This window comes from Littorina saxatilis, linkage group LG2 (assembly GCF_037325665.1).
Source record: "Littorina saxatilis isolate snail1 linkage group LG2, US_GU_Lsax_2.0, whole genome shotgun sequence".
NCBI classification, from domain to species: Eukaryota; Metazoa; Mollusca; class Gastropoda; order Littorinimorpha; family Littorinidae; genus Littorina; species Littorina saxatilis.
Genome location: NC_090246.1, coordinates 3,770,763 through 3,788,357, shown reverse-complemented (window position 1 = coordinate 3,788,357; position 17,595 = coordinate 3,770,763). Strand labels below are relative to the sequence as shown.

Below are 17,595 nucleotides of genomic sequence, written 5' to 3'. Positions count from 1 at the left end.
GTATTCTTTTTAATTTGCTGAGCTTGTTTTTGTATTCAAACATAACATATCTATATGTTTTGGGAATCAGCAAACAATAGAGAATAAGATGAAATCATTCTTGGATCGATTTTAGCATTTTCAGATTTTGAATGACCAAACTTCTTTTTAAATCTGTTTAAGCTTTGAAGCTGAAATGCAATCCCATAGTACGGGCTTCGTCGAAGGTTGCCTGGCTAAAGTTTTAAAATCAATTTGATAAAAAAAAAATGAGGGTGTGACAGTGCGGCCTCAACTTTTACAAAAAGTCGGATATGACGTCATTAAAGACATTTATTTAAAAAAATAAAAAATAAATGCTGGGGATATCATACTCAGAACCCCTCATGTAAAGTTTCATGAAGATCGGTCCAGTAGGTTTCTCTGAATCGCTCTACACATACACAGACACACACACATACACAGACACACACACATACACCACGACCCTCGTTTCGATTCCCCATTCATGTTCACACATTTAGTCAAAACTTGACTAAATGTAAAAAGGACTGATAGAGCCTGGATAATGTTTTTTCTTGATTTATCTAAATTCTGCTCATGATTATCACAGGTGAAGCAAATGGCATGATAGGAGTAAATACAAATGTACATGTTACTTAGTTCAGTCTTAGTTGCCGTGCTGCAAAGCAAGCAAAACTACATAAATCAATCTTCGTTCTTACCAAAACACCCAGAAAGCTCCGTCACCGAACACATTACTGAAAAGCGTACGAACGGAAACAATTTGATGAAAGTGGTACGAACGGACACATTTTCCCGTCAAAATCAGTACGAACGGACACAAAACTGTTTTATGCAAATTCAATTAATCTTATGGTTCACATAGGTCCAATATCACTCGCATTCGTACTTTGTGCTATTTGAAGACGATTGGAATACACATAACTTGTAGTGGGGGCCTGTTTCACTCTGATCTAACGAATGTGTATGAACGGAAACGCTTTTCGTACGAAGGGAAACATGCACTTTTGTACGAACGGAAACATGGGGTATGAACGGAATCTACATGTTTTCAAAAGACAAGTGATTGTACAAAAGCCATGGGTTTCTATAAACTTCTGTTCAAGCGAAATGTCGTAACAGGCAATGGTTTTGGTGATCATGTGCAAATCAGGGGTCAGATTCGATAACAGAGCGAGAAAAACAAGAAAATGTTAAAAAATCAGGCAATTTTGCCACGTTCGGCCCGCGTGTGTTATTATTAGGATTCACTAGCACCTTGGTACTTATCGTACACATAGCCCAACCATTTCGCTACCTTATTCTTTCAATATCACACAAGCGCGCTGCCCACACGACTTACCACAACGTTTTTCCCGAAGCAAGTGACGAAAATGAGGCTGTATGAACGGACACATCCTGCGGATGAACGGAAACATCCGGTGGATGAACGGAATCAGTTGACACACCGTGAGTCAGAAACAGATGAGGCACTTGCCAGTTAAAGGCTCAGTGTCAACAGTTGGAGTCACCGTCTCAGTTCTGGCTGGGGTGTGAAGTGGCTGGGGTGTGAAGTGGCTGGGGTGTGAAGTGGCTGGGGTGTGACCTGGCTGGGGTGTGACCTGGCTGGGGTGTGACCTGGCTGGGGTGTGACCTGGCTGGGGAGTGAACTGGCTGGGGTGTGAAGTGGCTGGGGTGTGAAGTGGCTGGGGTGTGACCTGGCTGGGGTGTGAACTGGCTGGGGTGTGAACTGGCTGGGGTGTGAAGTGGCTGGGGTGTGAAGTGGCTGGGGTGTGAAGTGGCTGGGGTGTGAAGTGGCTGGGGTGTGAAGTGGCTGGGGTGTGAACTGGCTGGGGTGTGACCTGGCTGGGGTGTGACCTGGCTGGGTGTGACCTGGCTGGGGTGTGAACTGGCTGGGGTGTGACCTGGCTGGGGTGTGACCTGGCTGGGGTGTGAACTGGCTGGGGTGTGAACTGGCTGGGGTGTGACCTGGCTGGGGTGTGACCTGGCTGGAGTGTGGCCTGGCTGGGTGTGACCTGGCTGGGGTGTGAACTGGCTGGGGTGTGACCTGGCTGGGGTGTGACCTGGCTGGGGTGTGACCTGGCTGGGGTGTGAACTGGCTGGGGTGTGAACTGGCTGGGGTGTGACCTGGCTGGGGTGTGAACTGGCTGGGGTGTGAACTGGCTGGGGTGTGACCTGGCTGGGGTGTGACCTGGCTGCGGTGTCACCTGGCTGGGGTGTCACCTGGCTGGGGTGTGAACTGGCTGGGGTGTCACCTGGCTGGGGTGTGAACTGGCTGGGGTGTGAACTGGCTGGGGTGTGACCTGGCTGGGGTGTGAACTGGCTGGGGTGTGAACTGGCTGGGGTTGACAGGATAGGACCATCCCTCCACTTGGACACAGGCCAAGAATCAACACCCCGACTTCCCTGGTAATCAGTTAGCTTTTTTTTATGAATTAAGTTCTTAAAATGCCACTAGTGGCTTTTACAAAATTATGAAAAAATCCCTCTGTGCATCGGAATCGGTGTTGATTGTTGGTATGTGTCCAAGTGGACGGATGGCCTTATCCCATGTAACAGCCTGGCCAGATCTGAGATGGTGACTCCAACTGTTAACAGGATTCTTTAAGGCTCAGACAGTTGCTGGGTTTATTTTCTTCGGCAAATTGCCGGAAATAGAATAGCCTACAAGATTAGGCAAGTTTCTGAAGTTAGAAGGCTACAGAGCTAAATTTAGCGTTGCCAGCACGAGAAACTGGAGCTACATCTGCCGCGCGCCGATGTTGGCCTTTAAGAAATGACGCTGAGAGACGTCAAAGTTCATCCTTGCCGGGTGATTGAGAAGAGGGCGCAGGAATCTTGGTTTTTGTGGGAGGCGGTACAGTTCTTGGCATGGCCTTGTCCCCAGGGGGAGGGGTGTTTTTGATGGAATCGCTGTCCGCACGTATGTCTTTGGGAGTATCTTGTCGCAAAGAGGGGGTGGGGGAGGGAGAAACCGGGGGCATGTTTCTGCTGGGTGTACCTGGGTCGCCTTTCTGTGAGGCTTCTTTTGGTGTATCAGCTGCAACAAACACAAGTGAAAAGTCTGAAATGAAGACACGTACACGAGGCACACGTACGTACAGGCAGACAAACAAACAGAAAGTGGTGCACCAGCACGCGCGTGCACTCACGCACACGCACACTCGTACACGAACGCACGCGCGCACCACTGTCGGAAAGCTATGACCGTTTTCGGTGGATGTCATTACACTATAAAGGTATATTGCTTCTTTAAAAAAAATGCTAACACGGTAATGCAAAGACGACGGGAAAAGAGAAAGCAGCGTACCTTCTTTTTCAGACTCCTTGTGTTCTTTGGTTTCTTCTTTCTTCTCGCCTTCTGCTGCCAACTTCTCTGTCAAGCACCCTGCGATACAAATTCAAATGCTTTTTCCATTCTTCACTTAAACTAACTCCCAGTGGTTGTGTGGCAGACAGAGGGGAGAGAGCACATGTCTGTCCATGTATGTGCCTTTGTAAAGGAGAGACTAAGGGAGGAACAATCCAGACAGATTACAACAGATATTCAGTTGTGACCGATTTCGCATCAGTTGGTGTATACTTGTGAGATATTGGTTGTTGCTTTAGTTATGTCCCTTCAACCCATATAGCTATGGGGGACCAGTTTGTTTCCTTGCTCGGCTCAAGAGAGAGAGAGGGTGGGTGGGTGTGTGACGGTGTGTGTGTGTGTGTGTGCGCGCGTGCAGTGTACCCGGGCCAATGTGTGTATGTGTGTGCCCATGGTTCTGTCTGTGTGGTTGGTTCCAAACATTACCTGCGTCATCTGTCTTGAGCGCGCGGTCCCGACACAGGTAGTGGAGCAGAGACACCTCCTGGTGGCCCCAGTACCAGTCCTCGATGTCCTCCTCGTGCCGCTCCACCATCTCGATACACTGACAACACACACACCTTCACTTAAAGGCACAGTCATTCACAGTTGTTGCACACCCTCTCTGCTCTGGTCTGGCTTTTTACAACTAACCTCCGCTATGTCTAGACCTTGAACTAGCGAGTCAGAGCCAGCCACTGGCACGAGAATGTCTAGACCTTGAACTAGCCAGTCAGAGCCAGCCACTGGCACGAGAATGTCTAGACCTTGAACTAGCCAGTCAGAGCCAGCCACTGGCACGAGAATGTCCAGACCTTGAACTAGCCAGTCAGAGCCAGCCACTGGCACGAGAAATCATTTTAAGAGAAAGTCCTTCCCGTGAAAACAGGTCCGACTCGCTATCACAGCTCTGGCATACTTAGAAATCTCAGCTTCTACACTCTTTGCTAATAGCAATCTGTTTCAATTAGCCGAGTTCCATTATATAACCTGACACTGCAAAGGAAGTACTAGTCAGTATGCTGATTGTAGGTATTTGTCAAATTGGAGGGAAGTTCTTAGTGCGAGCTGAAATGTTTTCACAGGAAGGACTCGAATGTGCCTTTGAGGCGGACTCAAAGTTTGTCATGTTAGTTCAAGTCAGTTCGAGGATGCTAAGTGGAAAAGTGGACTTGACACCATTTAATTTAATTTCATCGTATCAAAATTGCTGTGCCGTAATAGAAATGTTAAGCCTGTGGGTCACTAAGCCCAAAGCCTGTTTATTTAAGTACCTGTTAACACTACATGTGTATATTGTGAGACAAAACGAGGTCTTCAATCTTACCAGCCGCTGAAGGTGGGTGATTTCATTGGGTGGCGAGTCTCTCTCCCACATCTCGTAAGGGATGCCTAGCTCCACTTTAACACCCTTGTTCCTGTTGGGGAAAAAACGACATTATCATTTCCAACCGGCTTAATTACAATGGGAAAGTATACAGGACAACACATACATTGCCCTTGGTAAAGTTGCCACTGATACACTAGTCTGTTACCACCAACCGGCTTAATTACAATGGGAAAGTATACAGGACAACACATACATTGCCCTTGGTAAAGTTGCCACTGATACACTAGTCTGTTACCACCAACCGGCTTAATTACAATGGGAAAGTATACAGGACAACAAATTGCCGTTGGTAAAGTTGCCACTCGGATACACTAGTCTGTTACCAGCAACATTTGCCGAGTTGAGCTCGTAGAATCCTCACGCGATCAAACTTGATTGTTAACTTGACAAGCAAGCCTGACCAACAGAAGTCCTGTGTTCAAGAAAAACAACCCTAAAACATTATGGTTCTCTTATTAACCCTCACCAGTTTGCATATCGGGCCAACCGTTCCGTGGACGATGCAGTAGCCTTAGGTCTACATCATATTGTTGAGCACCTGGAGAAGGCTGGTAGCTATGCTAGAGTTCTTTTCATTGACTATAGCTCTGCCTTTAACACCATTGTTCCACATAAACTGTTCTCCAAGCTCACTGGCATGTGCGTCGAGGAATCCCTAGAGTGGGTCCTAGATTTTTGGTTGGATAGGCCTCAGGTTGTAAGAGTAGGCAGCAGTACTTCTAGCTCAATCACCTTGAACATTGGTGCCCCACAGGGGTGTGTTCTCTCCCCACTGTTGTTCTCCCTCTTCACCAACGACAACGTGAGCCATGACCCCTCAGTAGTCATCCTGAAGTTCTCCGATGACACTACTCTGGAAGGCCTGATCAGTGTCGGTGATGAGTCGGGGTACCGAGCGGAGGTTGCGAGAGTGTCGGGCTGGTGTGTGGCTAATGACCTTGACCTGAACGTCACCAAAACCAAGGAGATGGTCTTTGACCGTAGGAAGAAAAAGACTCCCCTCTTACCACTCACCATCAGCGGTGAGAACGTAGAGCAGGTTGATTCCTTCAAATTTCTAGGGGTGACCATCTCCAATGACCTTAGCTGGGCTGTTCATACTGACCTTTCAGTAAAGAAGGCCCATCAGCGTCTCTACTTCCTGAGACAGCTGAGGAAGTTCAAAGTGTCCTCCTCCATCATGTCCCAGTTCTACAGGGCTGCTGTAGAGAGTCTCCTTACCTTTTCTATCACGGTTTGGTACAGCAGCTCCTGCCAGTTTGAGAAAGAAAAACTGGAGAAGGTCGTTAGGGCTGCCAGCAGGATCATTGGCAGAGATCTCCCCTCTATAGACTCCCTTCACATCCTGCGCATGATGAGGAAATGTAGGTCCATCATGCAGGATCCCACACACCCGGCTGGTCATCTCTTCCAGCCTCTGCTCTCGGGGCGCAGGCTCAGAACCCTCAGATGCCGTACGGCAAGACTCAGAAACAGTTTCTACCCCCAGGCTGTCCTGGCTTTTAATAACCGGTAAATGAACTCTACAGATTGTGACACGTTTTAGGATGTTCTAGGAGTATGCTTTTAGTAGCTGACATTACATACTGTGATCTATAGAGTGGGTTTTAGTATGGTGACACCACTGTGACGCGATGAAGCCAGACTATGTTTTAGCAGCTGGTTATATTACCGGAATACACATCTAGTATGTTTTAGTAGTTTTAGTCGTTCTTTAACCACTGTGATGTGTTGGAAGAGTTTATTTTTATGTGCTGTTTTAGAGGTACATTTTATCAGTATGGAACATGTTCAGTTCTTACAGTAGTTGACAGTGGGGGGGGGTCCTATCTTATTCTGCGTACTTTTATTGTGGGACGGCGGGGGGAGGGGAGGGGGGGGGGGGAGGGATGTATGTTACCAGTGCGGGAACAGGGGTTGGAGAGGGGGGGGGGAGTGGTGGGGAGTCCTAGGGGTTCCGATAGCTCTTAGAGTTTCATAGTTCTCACCATGTCTGTATAGTGTATGTATTAGTTACTGTGATACCAAATTGTCTTACCCATGTATGTATGATGCTATGCGCCAGTGATGTATGAATGCTATTTATTTTTGTTTTTATCACACAGCAAGCTGCTTCCCTCGTGTATTTTTTATGTTCATTCATGTATTGTACACTTGGCAATAAATTATCTATCTATCTATCTAACCACTGTTAGTCACGTGTGGCTGTCCCAAATTGCGATGGTTGCTATTACAGGGATGTTGCGAGGCTCTGATAGTCGGCGAAACGTCACAGTGGACAGTTATTTGAGTGAAATCGCCAATTTCTTGCCGTTATTTCGGCAGAGCTGCCAAACGTTTTTCGCGGGGTGACGCTAAGTAAATTCTTAAAATGTAGTACGAACATTACTGAAACTGTTAATGACCATTCCAAAAAGGACAAAGGTTGAATGAAAAGACTCGAATGTCGTACATGAGAGCGTGCGGCGTGTCTCACTGACACTGGGCCTTGCTTGCTTGTGTGTGTGTGTGTGTGTGTGTGTATGTGTGTGTGTGTGTGCCGTGTCAGTGTATGTGTGTGTGTGTGTTAGTGTATGTGCGTGATTGTGTCTGTGAGTGTGTGTGTGTATGTCTGTGTGCGTGTGTGCCGTGTGTGTGTGTGTGTGTGTGTGTTTAAAGTTGAATGAAACGCATGTTACACGAGAGCGTGCAGCGTGCGGCGTCTCTCACTGGGCCTTGCTTGCTTGCGTGTGTGTGTGTGTGTGTGTGTGTGTGTATGTGTGTTAGTGTATGTGCGTGCTTGTGTCTGTGTGTGCATGTCTGCGTGCGTGCGTCTGCGTACGTGTGTGCGTGTGTTTAAAGTAGAACTGAAACGTATGTTACACGAGAGCGTGCAGCGTGCGGCGCGTCTCGCTGGGCCCCTTGGCGTATCGCAGACTCTTCCTGTGCTCGGCGTGCACGTCGTACTGCAGGATCTTGTCGCACACATGGGGGTCGTGCACCGCCTCTATCAGCCGCAGCTCTCTGAAACACACAGCAACATACAGCCTCGATCAGCCCCAGCTCTCTGCAACACACAGCAACATACAGCCTCGATCAGCCCCAGCTCTCTGAAACACACAGCAACATACAGCCTCGATCAGCCCGCCCAGCTCTCTGAAACACACAGCAACATACAGCCTCGATCAGTCCCAGCTCTCTGCAACACACAGCAACATACAGCCTCGATCAGTCCCAGCTCTCTGCAACACACAGCAACATACAGCCTCGATCAGCCCCAGCTCTCTGCAACACACAGCAACATACAGCCTCGATCAGCCCCAGCTCTCTGCAACACACAGCAACATACAGCCTCGATCAGTCCCAGCTCTCTGCAACACACAGCAACATACAGCCTCGATCAGTCCCAGCTCTCTGCAACACACAGCAACATACAGCCTCGATCAGTCCCAGCTCTCTGCAACACACAGCAACATACAGCCTCGATCAGTCCCAGCTCTCTGCAACACACAGCAACATACAGCCTCGATCAGCCCCAGCTCTCTGCAACACACAGCAACATACAGCCTCGATCAGCCCCAGCTCTCTGCAACACACAGCAACATACAGCCTCGATCAGCCCCAGCTCTCTGCAACACACAGCAACATACAGCCTCGATCAGTCCCAGCTCTCTGCAACACACAGCAACATACAGCCTCGATCAGCCCCAGCTCTCTGAAACATACAGCCTCGATCAGCCCCAGCTCTCTGCAACACACAGCAACATACAGCCTCGATCAGCCGGGCCCAGCTCTCTGCAACACACAGCAACATACAGGCTCGATCAGCCTACCCAGCTCTCTGCAACACACAGCAACATACAGCCTCGATCAGCCCCAGCTCTCTGAAACATACAGCCTCGATCAGCCCCAGCTCTCTGAAACACCAACCAAAATAGGAGAAACGTTAGTTTATAGAACGTGTAATAATAGCTGGAGAGACACTGTCAAGAGAAGAGGAGCTGGTGTCTACATCCAACACCCCAGTGGAGAGTGGCAATCAGAGGCTAGACCAACTGGCCTCCACTGCACCAACTACAGAGCAGAGGTAGAAGCACTGATCCACGCAGCCAACACCCATCAGCAGCAAGGTCAATCCCGACACTCAAGTTGTCTTCCTGACTGATGCCCTGTCTGCTGCAAGCAGTCAACAGCATCAACTGACCTGCCCCAGCTTGCAAAGACACTTCACAACATCAAGTGTCTGAAGGTAGCACTGCAGTGGATCCCCTCACACTGTGGGATAGAAGGGAACGAACAGGCGGACAGCGGCCAAACTGGGTGCAAAGGACGAGCAAGAAGGAAACCAACAATTTCAAATGCTAAACACAACAGCATCTGGAAGCCCTTCCCTCTCATACACAAGGAATAAAAGCCCCTACCTCTAATACGCAAGGTATTAACTCACTTTCCCCAGGAAAAAAACGACCCGAATCATGTTCCCATGAGGCAAACCTCCACCTTACCTAACGTACATCTCTATGACCTTTTCCTTTCCTGCCTGATAGTAGTTATACGGAGCTTTTCCTGATTTTAAGGCATATTATATTGCTCCACTGCAATATATGCAATTATCAATACTGATCTGGTACTGGTCAGGGCCGGACTACCGGGGGGGGTTATGGGGGTTGCGCAACCCCCCCCCCCCCCAGCCTAAACATGTACCTTACTTATTTAATTTTTTTTTATTATTGCTTATTTTATGCCGTTTCATGCAAGGAGCGACCATTTTCCTATCTCAGAATATGACCTACCCGTCAGCTTCAGGGGGCTTTGCCCCCTGACCCCCACAACGAGGGGGGGTGGGGGGTTCTAGGGTTTCCGGACCCCCCCCCCCCCCAGCCAAAAAATAAAAATATTGAATGAGGTATGCATTTCTTTATTTTACATTGAGTTTCAATTTTTGGGGTATTAATCAGTGACAAAATCTGCTGCCTGAAACTGGTAATGATCATCCTCAGAATGCACCAGATTGCACCATTTTGCATCCTTTTTTTCAAAATTTTCCGGGGGGGCATGCCCCCGGACTCCCCTAGCAAGCTAGGCGCTTCGCGCCGTCAGCTCGGCGCTTCGCGCCTTCACACCCATATCTTCACAATATACTTTTGAAAAAAACCTGATCCGCCCCTGCCGCCAGGGGGGAAGTCCCCCTGGGCCACCACTGGCAACCCCCCCCCTCCTCTTCGCCTAGTCCGGCCCTGCTGGTACGACATTGGTATTGGTTTACGAACAATTCAATCTCGTAATAACAAGCCACACAGCTAGGATTGGCGTAATTTAAACAACTAATGAAGTATGAGAGAGAGAGAGAGAGAGAGAGAGAGAGAGAGAGAGAGAGAGAGAGAGAGAGAGAGAGAGTATTGATCTCGTTTGATAGCCCGGCGGATGCCGGTTATAACACAGTTTCTATACATAATGCACGAGCCTTAACAGAAAGGTAATCCCTCAAAGCAAACTGCTATGGGAGTTGTATTTTCTATGGTTTTAGAGACCCCTAAACTGAGCATCTCACGATTTCGTAAGAAAGGGTTGAACAGTTTTATAAATGGCATATAGTTCCACTTTCAAAGTCCCTACTTTACTAAGATTGCAGTGTCCATGCCACCGATCTGGTCGCAAAGTGCACGAGTACCAATCAATCAATCAATCAATGAGTCTTATATCGCGCATATTCCGTGTGTACAGTTCTAGGCGCTCTGCAGTGATGCCGTGTGAGATGAAATTTTATACGGCCAGTAGATTGCAGCCATTTCGGCGCATATTTACCTTTCACGGCCTATTATTCCAAGTGACACGGGTATGGGTAGACAATTATTAACTGTGCCTAAGCAATTTTGCCAGGAAAGACCCGTCCGTTTTAGATTCCTGCATTAGATTCCAGCTTATAAGTGCCTTAGTCACTGTATTTTTTTTCCGAGTATCTTCAAGTGAACGCTTAATCTGAAAATTAAAGGAAAATCTGGCAAACCATTATTTAGGAGGAACATGAAAATGGGTACTTATTCTTAAAAAGACCACCATGTAAAGCACGTTCCGCTTACTTGCAAATACAACTAAACGGCAGTGCTTCGATAGTCGATGTGTGTGTGTTTGTGCCCGTGCTTGCGTGCGGGCGCCTAGTGCGTGCGTCAGTGTGTGTGTGTGTGTGTGTTCGTGTGCGTGAGCGCGCGCGTGCCGTGTGTGTGTGTGTGTGTCTGCATGAGTAACTTCTCTCACGATTTCTTGTAGTCTTTCTTCTTCCTGTCGCCGGGCATGATGCCGTGCCCCGTCTCGATGTACTGCTTCCGTCGCCCCGTCTCCTCCAGTCGGCCCTGCAGCTCCACCGCCAGGTACTTGCACACTGCACGTGCACGTTAGAACAATGACAGTGCTACAGGGGAACCCCCCTTTTAAAGATTTAAGACCTCCCCCTGGCTTTTTTAGATTTTCTGTTCATAACCTCTGTAAATTTACCTCCTTTTAAGACCGGATTTTTTGGGAGGTTTTAACTTCAGTTAAAAGGGGGGTTCCACCGTGGCTGTAGGATGATATGATTATATGATGCATTGTGACCCCTGTCCCTACCCATTCGTGCAGCCTCCTATATTCCGTATGCTGAGGCTATGCAAAGAGCAAACTGAGACTGAGAAATAAACAACGAAAAAGCGGAAAGACTACAGAGAGTAGCACCCCCTCAGTCCCCACGAGAACAAAAAGACAGTTTCTGGAGAGCGGATGCTCCCCAAAAGACCTCAACCCCCCAAACTGGATACGCTAATGCCGTTCGCCACGGCCGTTACAACAAAGATAAACACCCCCCCTCACCCCTGGTGAAAACTCAGTCAAAACAAACCATAAGGAGGCGGACAATGGCACTCACCGCACTGCAAAGAGTCCACTAAACAAGGGAAAAGACAAGCCATTTAACCAAGAAGAATTTGTCGCCTCAGTGGCCGATCAAATTTACAGTAAAGTAATGAAAAAGATCGAAACCGACCTGGAACAAAAACAGCGAGACATTAAACTTTCGCAGGAAAGGGAACTGACAGCAGAAGTCCTCAAAAAAGTCGATAGTCACAGAGTAACAACCCAAAAACCAGAAGAAAAAGACCTGAGAGGCTACCTAGAGCTCTGCCTCACCTCTATGGTGACTGCTAGGCAGAAGCAGAGCCCCGAGGCTCTATCAACTTAATAACGGATACCTACTGTTTTGTGACAAAAAAATAAAGTGTCCGTCCCTAAACCAGACACCTATCTCATGGCCCTCAGCGCTCTCGCGGGGAGCAGAGATCTGTCGTCTGAGGAAATTCTCACAATTAAAAAATCACTGTAAGTCCCTTGTAATTTTGGACTCCCTAAATGGGGGGCAAAATAAAATAAAGCCAGCATAAATACATGATCGTCATTTGTCAACGGTATTAACTTAAACAAAGGGGACACACAGCTCGCAGGGAGCGAAGAGCATTGCCCCACCTCGCGGGCGGTTTTTTTATTTATTTATTTTTTTCCCTGATGGTTTTAAACTCCTGTTTCCGGATTACACAATAAACATAAAAACATGATAATACACTACTCACAAAAAGTTAAGGATCACTATGAGAAAACAGGTGCTCAATAAAATCAGTTCGCTACTGTTATTTATTTCTCAGTCAAACCAAATTGTTATGAATTCTTATTCAGCTGTAAGTGGGCGATGTTGTATTAGTGGGAAAATTGCACGGGATTCTCTACTACTGAGCTTGGTAGCAAAAGAAAAAGCGGAAACTTGCGAAAAAGGACCTTGTTTTGGACCGTTCAGCCCGAACACATTGCACAAGCCACATGGAAAACCATTATGCACGTGCAAGCACTGCTGTTTATGTGTGAGATGCTGTCACTTGCTTGGCTTTTTGAGAAGACATACCACCAGTATTAGGCATTATCTGACAATGCCTCCACGACGAAAATTGAACGAGTTTGAGAGGGGACGAGCTGTTGCATGGTTCCAAGATGGTGTCCCCAAGCGAGAAGTGGCCAGGCGACTTCACGTGTCCATCTCGGTCATTGTCAGACTGATTCAACGTTTCACAGCCACTGGGAGGGTCCAGGAAAGACGCAGACCTGGGCGACCAAAGAAGACAACTCCACGTGAAGATCGTCTTATTGAACGACTAGCCTTGCAAACAAGAACAGCCTCTACCAGCATTAATTGAAGGCAGCTGAGGGTGGCTACTAACACCAACATCAGCCAGCAGACCATACGGAATCGCCTTCATGGGTTTGACCTCCGTTCTCGTCGCCCAGCTGTACGGCCACGCTTAACTCCAGCCCATAGGGCAGCACGCCGCGCCTTCTGCAGACGTCACGTGATGTGGACACATCAGCAATGGTCCCAGGTTCTGTTCAGTGATGAATCACGCTTCACCCTGAACCACAACGACAACCGACTGAGGGTCTGGAGGCGCCAAGGGGAACGCTACATTGACGCCACTGTCCAATAAAAGGTGGCCTTTGGTGGAGGTTCTGTAATGGTCTGGGGGGCCTTCAGCCTTGACCACAGAACACCCTTGTTTCATGTACAGGGTAACCTGGCTGGCCTCCGATACCGGGATGAGATCCTTCGACCGCTGGCTGTGCCTACACTGCAGCAGATGGGACCGCAGGCTGTCTACCAGGATGACAACGCTCGACCCCACAGGGCAAGGGTGGTCAACGACTTCCTGCAGCAGTCTGGAGTCAACAGAATAGAGTGGCCAGCATGCAGTCCCGATCTCGACCCGATTGAGAACCTTAGGGATGAGTTGGATCGCAAAGTGAGGAGCAACCACCCCCTCCCAGGGATGTCCAGCACTTCTACCAGATGTTGCGGGCTGAGTGGCAGGTGCTTCCACAGAGGATCTTCACCACCCTGGTCAACTCTATGAGGACTCGCTGCGTCGAGTGCCAGAACAGCCAGGGCGGTTACACGCACTACTGAACTTTTGGGAGCATCTGAATGCCATGTCTTGTGATTTCAACGACTTTGGGAAATCAAATGTCGATACGTACACACTTTGATAAAATGTACAGACCAAACGATTGCTCAAAATTGAAGGAAATGTTGTATCGTTATCACTAAAGCATTGAATTAAACGTTTGCCAAATACCAACGCATTGGCTTACTTATTTGGAAAGTTATGCATTTGTGTGCAAGTGATCCTTAACTTTGTGTGAGTAGCTTATAAACAAGAGGATAGCTGTTTTCTCTCTCAGTTAATACTGCTAATGTGACGTCGCCTCCTCTGCGACTATTGTAGTGGCGGGGAGGTCGACGGACAACGCAGATAGATCTTTTTATCCTATTTATAATTAACAAATGCCGCATAACAACTCATGCGTGCGTCAATGAAATGATGTGTCCAAATGTTACTACCCTATAGAAGATCAGTATTACGTTTTGCGCATGTTCTTTATATTTTTCTCACAATGTTGTCACTTTTAAACCTTTTAACAGGTGGTCCTGAGTTTTATCCTTTTCTTAACGAAACTAAAATTGAATTAAAAATCCATGTTTTTAATGGTCCTTCCCCTAGGAAGTCAACGCATATAAAGGAAAAATTATGAATATTTCTCTTACAAGGATCTTAACGTATATTTCTTATTGCCCCACCCCCCTCCCTTATTCATGGAGAGCGGGGTCGGGGTCCTATCACGGTCGGGCTTGCTTGGTCTTGCCCTTTTCTTTCCCTCCTTTTCTTCTTTTAGCGTATCATCAACTCATGTCCCTAAAAGGAAAATTTCCTGTGAGGACGTTAAGGACCCCTTTTATCCGTCCCTACCCACTGACGCACTACCCCCTCCTAATCCCAACGTGACTCTACCTTTCGAGAAAAGACAAAGACAGGGAAAGAGAGACAGGTAAAAGCAAACAACCAGTGTTGATGATAGGTGTATAACCGTAGCGTACCAGCCACCCAACCTTCGTAAAATAAAGCTCTCTCTCTCTCTCTCTCTCTCTCTCTCTCTCTCTCTCTCTCTCTCTCTCTCTCTCTCTCTCTCTCTCTCTCTCTCTCTCTCTCTCTCTCTCTCTCTCATCTTTGATTCTCTATTGTACCTTGCTTATGTGTATCATCATAACTTCCATGCATCATCATCATCATCATCATCATCATCATCATCATCATCATCATCATCATCTCAAAATATTGGGGTTTGAATTTTAACTTCGATAGTGTTTCTGTTTTAGTGTAAACATTATTGGTAGTGTTTGTTTTTTTGTTATGTGTGTTTGTCGTCCCAAGGACAGATTGTAAGAAAAGGCCCAGCCTGAAATCTGTATCCTTGTCAAATAAAGTTCAGTCTAAGTCTCTCTCTCTCTTTCTCTCTGGGAGGCTATCTAATATATGGTCCGATTAACGTGTTTGGCTGATCACTGAATTATCGGCATCAGTATTGGACACTGGAATAAATGGGATGAATCAAGCTAACCGTAAGCCTCCACGTGTCGCTTCTCGATTGGCTGTTTAATATTTATTACAAAAGCGTTCAGTTGGCCGTGTTTGTGCAGTCGCTGCGAGACTCGCAGAACAAATTCACGATTCAGAACTGATTTTATGTTGCGCTACAAACGGCATCACTGATCGATTTTTTCAAATGCCAACGCGCTAGTTGGTATTTGAGAGGAATGCTATCATTTCCGATCGAACAAGTCTGTTACTGACGTGTAATGTGGTGACGGTAGGGGAGACCGGGGCTAGTCCGCCTACTTTTATGCTTTTGGTAGCATAACTGGCGAGTTTGATGAACTAGAAGACTGATTTTTTATTTTACATCAAGACAAATGTGTAGCTGATATCAATGTGCGCATGAACATTTGTTGTACATACTGCTTTAAGTAGACCTACCCTAACGTAGGCGAACTTGCCCCAAGTCGGGGTAAGTCCGCCTACAGGGTGGGGCAAGTCCGCCGCTCTCATCCCATAGTATGTACAAGACTAGTAGTGGGCAAGCTTTAGTGGGAAAGCTTTTTTAATTCCCTTCAATATTCAGGTTCAAAAATGCCAATGACAAAATACGAAAGAATGTAACACAAAATTACGTTAGGGGAGACCGGGGCTAGTCCGCCTACTTTTATGCTTTTGGTAGCATAACTGGCGAGGAGACCGGGGCTAGTCCGCCTACTTTTATGCTTTTGGTAGCATAACTGGCGAGTTTGATGAACTAGAAGACTGATTTTTAATTTTACATCAAGACAAATGTGCAGCTGATATCAATGTGCAGACAGTTTTTATGTTCGCATAAACATTTGTTGTACATACTGCTCACGGCGGACATGCCCCATGACAAATAGGCGGACTTGCCCCCGCACGGGCAGGCAACTCTAGTGCCAGATAGCGAGCACAACATGGGAAGGAAGAAGCAAAACTTTCGTCAGAACTCGACCTTAATTAACGCACTTTCACTCGACACCAAGACTAAGTATTTGTTCTCAGAGGTAATGCATCAAAACCTAAGTCAACTCCAATGCATTCATGTTACAAAAATGAAGAAAAACACTTTTTGTGATCTGTACTCACGATATATGGGAGCGCAACCTCTGAACTTTTGCAGGATATGGCGGGAAGAAGGGACACCACTCTCACATGGTGTGAATGACTAAAAGGTGGCAAACGTAAGAATAAACAGACAAAGACGGATGTGCCCCGGGGGCGGACTAGCCCCGGTCTCCCCTACTACGTAAATCGCTGATGCTGGCCGCCGTTTGGAAAATAACAGGAACAAAAACTGAAAAGAATTTCTGCCATCTAATTCCAAACATTCATGAAGAAAATAAACCTAGCTCAAGATCATTCTTTCTTTCAAAGAATAAAAAAATAAAACAAAAATGAGTTAAAGACAAATCCTATACTAATTTTTAAAGCACGGATTTAAAAATAAGGAGTAGGCCTACTGTCTTCTTGAACCTCCAACGAATTAGTCAAGAGTTCAGAATGTTGCTGACGAAAGAGAGATAACATCGACTTAGCCTACATTACCTGAATCATAACTTGAGCAATGCATTAGCAAGAGCAGCCCAGCAACGCCAGCGTCATCCTCAGAGCTGAACAACACCAAAGCAAGAAATGCCAAAAAGTAACAGTACCCAATTTTGACCAGAAGATATTACATTTTACATACAGAGGAACCCGCTTTTTAAGACATCCACAATGTAAGACGTACTCCTCCTCTTTTCAAACCTGCCTTTTTAAAATGTATTTTTACTTTTTCTTACGATATCTAGATCTACACTGAGTGTGGCTCTATTTCAAGACCCCCTCTCTTTTTTAAGGCCAAGTGTTCTTGAGATTTTCACGGTCTTTAAAAAGGGTACCACTGTATACCTTCGCATGGTTTAGGGTCCCTGACACCAGACGGCGCCTCGTGCGGTTCCTCTTCTTCCTCCTTCCTTTCCCCCACCTCTCCTTTCGCTTCTTCTTCTTCTTTCACTCCATCCTCACTGGCACTGTCGTCTGCTAAAATCTCCTCGACTCCTTCGTCTGCTGTCTCATCTTGTGCAAGCACAAGTGATAACGAAACAAGAACTAACACAAGAATAGTTCTCAGTGAAAACTGCATTGTTTTCTAGCACAAATTCTCTCCGGTTAATGAAAACACCCTGCAGCCTGGAGTTACTCCAGCAGACGACGTGGTTCCTCAAGTGCACTGGAAATGATGATCATGTTCAACTGACATGTGCTTCAGGGAAGATTGTTGTGTTGAAATCTGATTGGACGGACAAATTCTAGCCTTTGTTGAACCGGAGGCGCATGTAGATGAGAGCATGGGACAAATCAATACGGTTTTAATGCCAGTGGCATCGTGGCTTGACAATACTGGGTGATACAGAGAAAAACTCACG

At 46.9% G+C, this 17,595-nt stretch overlaps 2 protein-coding genes across 2 annotated transcripts; both read right to left on the bottom strand.

Moving 5' to 3' along the window:
* Positions 1-1,457: 1,457 nt before the first annotated feature.
* LOC138960466 (anti-sigma-I factor RsgI2-like) lies at positions 1,458-2,366 on the bottom strand. The gene is made up of 2 exons (XM_070332374.1): positions 2,259-2,366; positions 1,458-2,198 (listed from the first exon to the last, which is right to left on the bottom strand). Exons 1-2 carry the CDS (start codon positions 2,364-2,366, stop codon positions 1,458-1,460), a joined length of 849 nt encoding a protein of 282 aa, XP_070188475.1.
* On the bottom strand, positions 2,127-17,352 carry LOC138958031 (protein canopy 4-like). Its single transcript, XM_070329063.1, has 7 exons — positions 17,078-17,352; positions 10,977-11,100; positions 7,605-7,745; positions 4,680-4,770; positions 3,800-3,917; positions 3,314-3,391; positions 2,127-3,043 (listed from the first exon to the last, which is right to left on the bottom strand). The coding sequence occupies exons 1-7, from the start codon at positions 17,310-17,312 to the stop codon at positions 2,796-2,798; spliced, it is 1,035 nt and encodes a 344-aa protein (XP_070185164.1). The 5' UTR covers positions 17,313-17,352; the 3' UTR covers positions 2,127-2,795.
* Positions 17,353-17,595: the final 243 nt, after the last annotated feature.

Excerpts from the sequence above, each read along its gene's own strand:
- LOC138960466 (XM_070332374.1), bottom strand. The coding sequence starts at position 2,366 with ATGGTCCTATCCTGTCAACCCCAGCCAGTTCACACCCCAGCCAGTTCA. Across the intron at positions 2,199-2,258 it reads CCAGTTCACACCCCAGCCAG|CCAGGTCACACCCCAGCCAG; the intron begins GTGACACCCCAG and ends GTGACACCGCAG.
- LOC138958031 (XM_070329063.1), bottom strand. The coding sequence starts at position 17,312 with ATGCAGTTTTCACTGAGAACTATTCTTGTGTTAGTTCTTGTTTCGTTA. Across the intron at positions 11,101-17,077 it reads GGACCCTAAACCATGCGAAG|TGTGCAAGTACCTGGCGGTG; the intron begins GTATACAGTGGT and ends GTGCACGTGCAG. Across the intron at positions 3,044-3,313 it reads CAAGGAGTCTGAAAAAGAAG|CTGATACACCAAAAGAAGCC; the intron begins GTACGCTGCTTT and ends TGTTTGTTGCAG.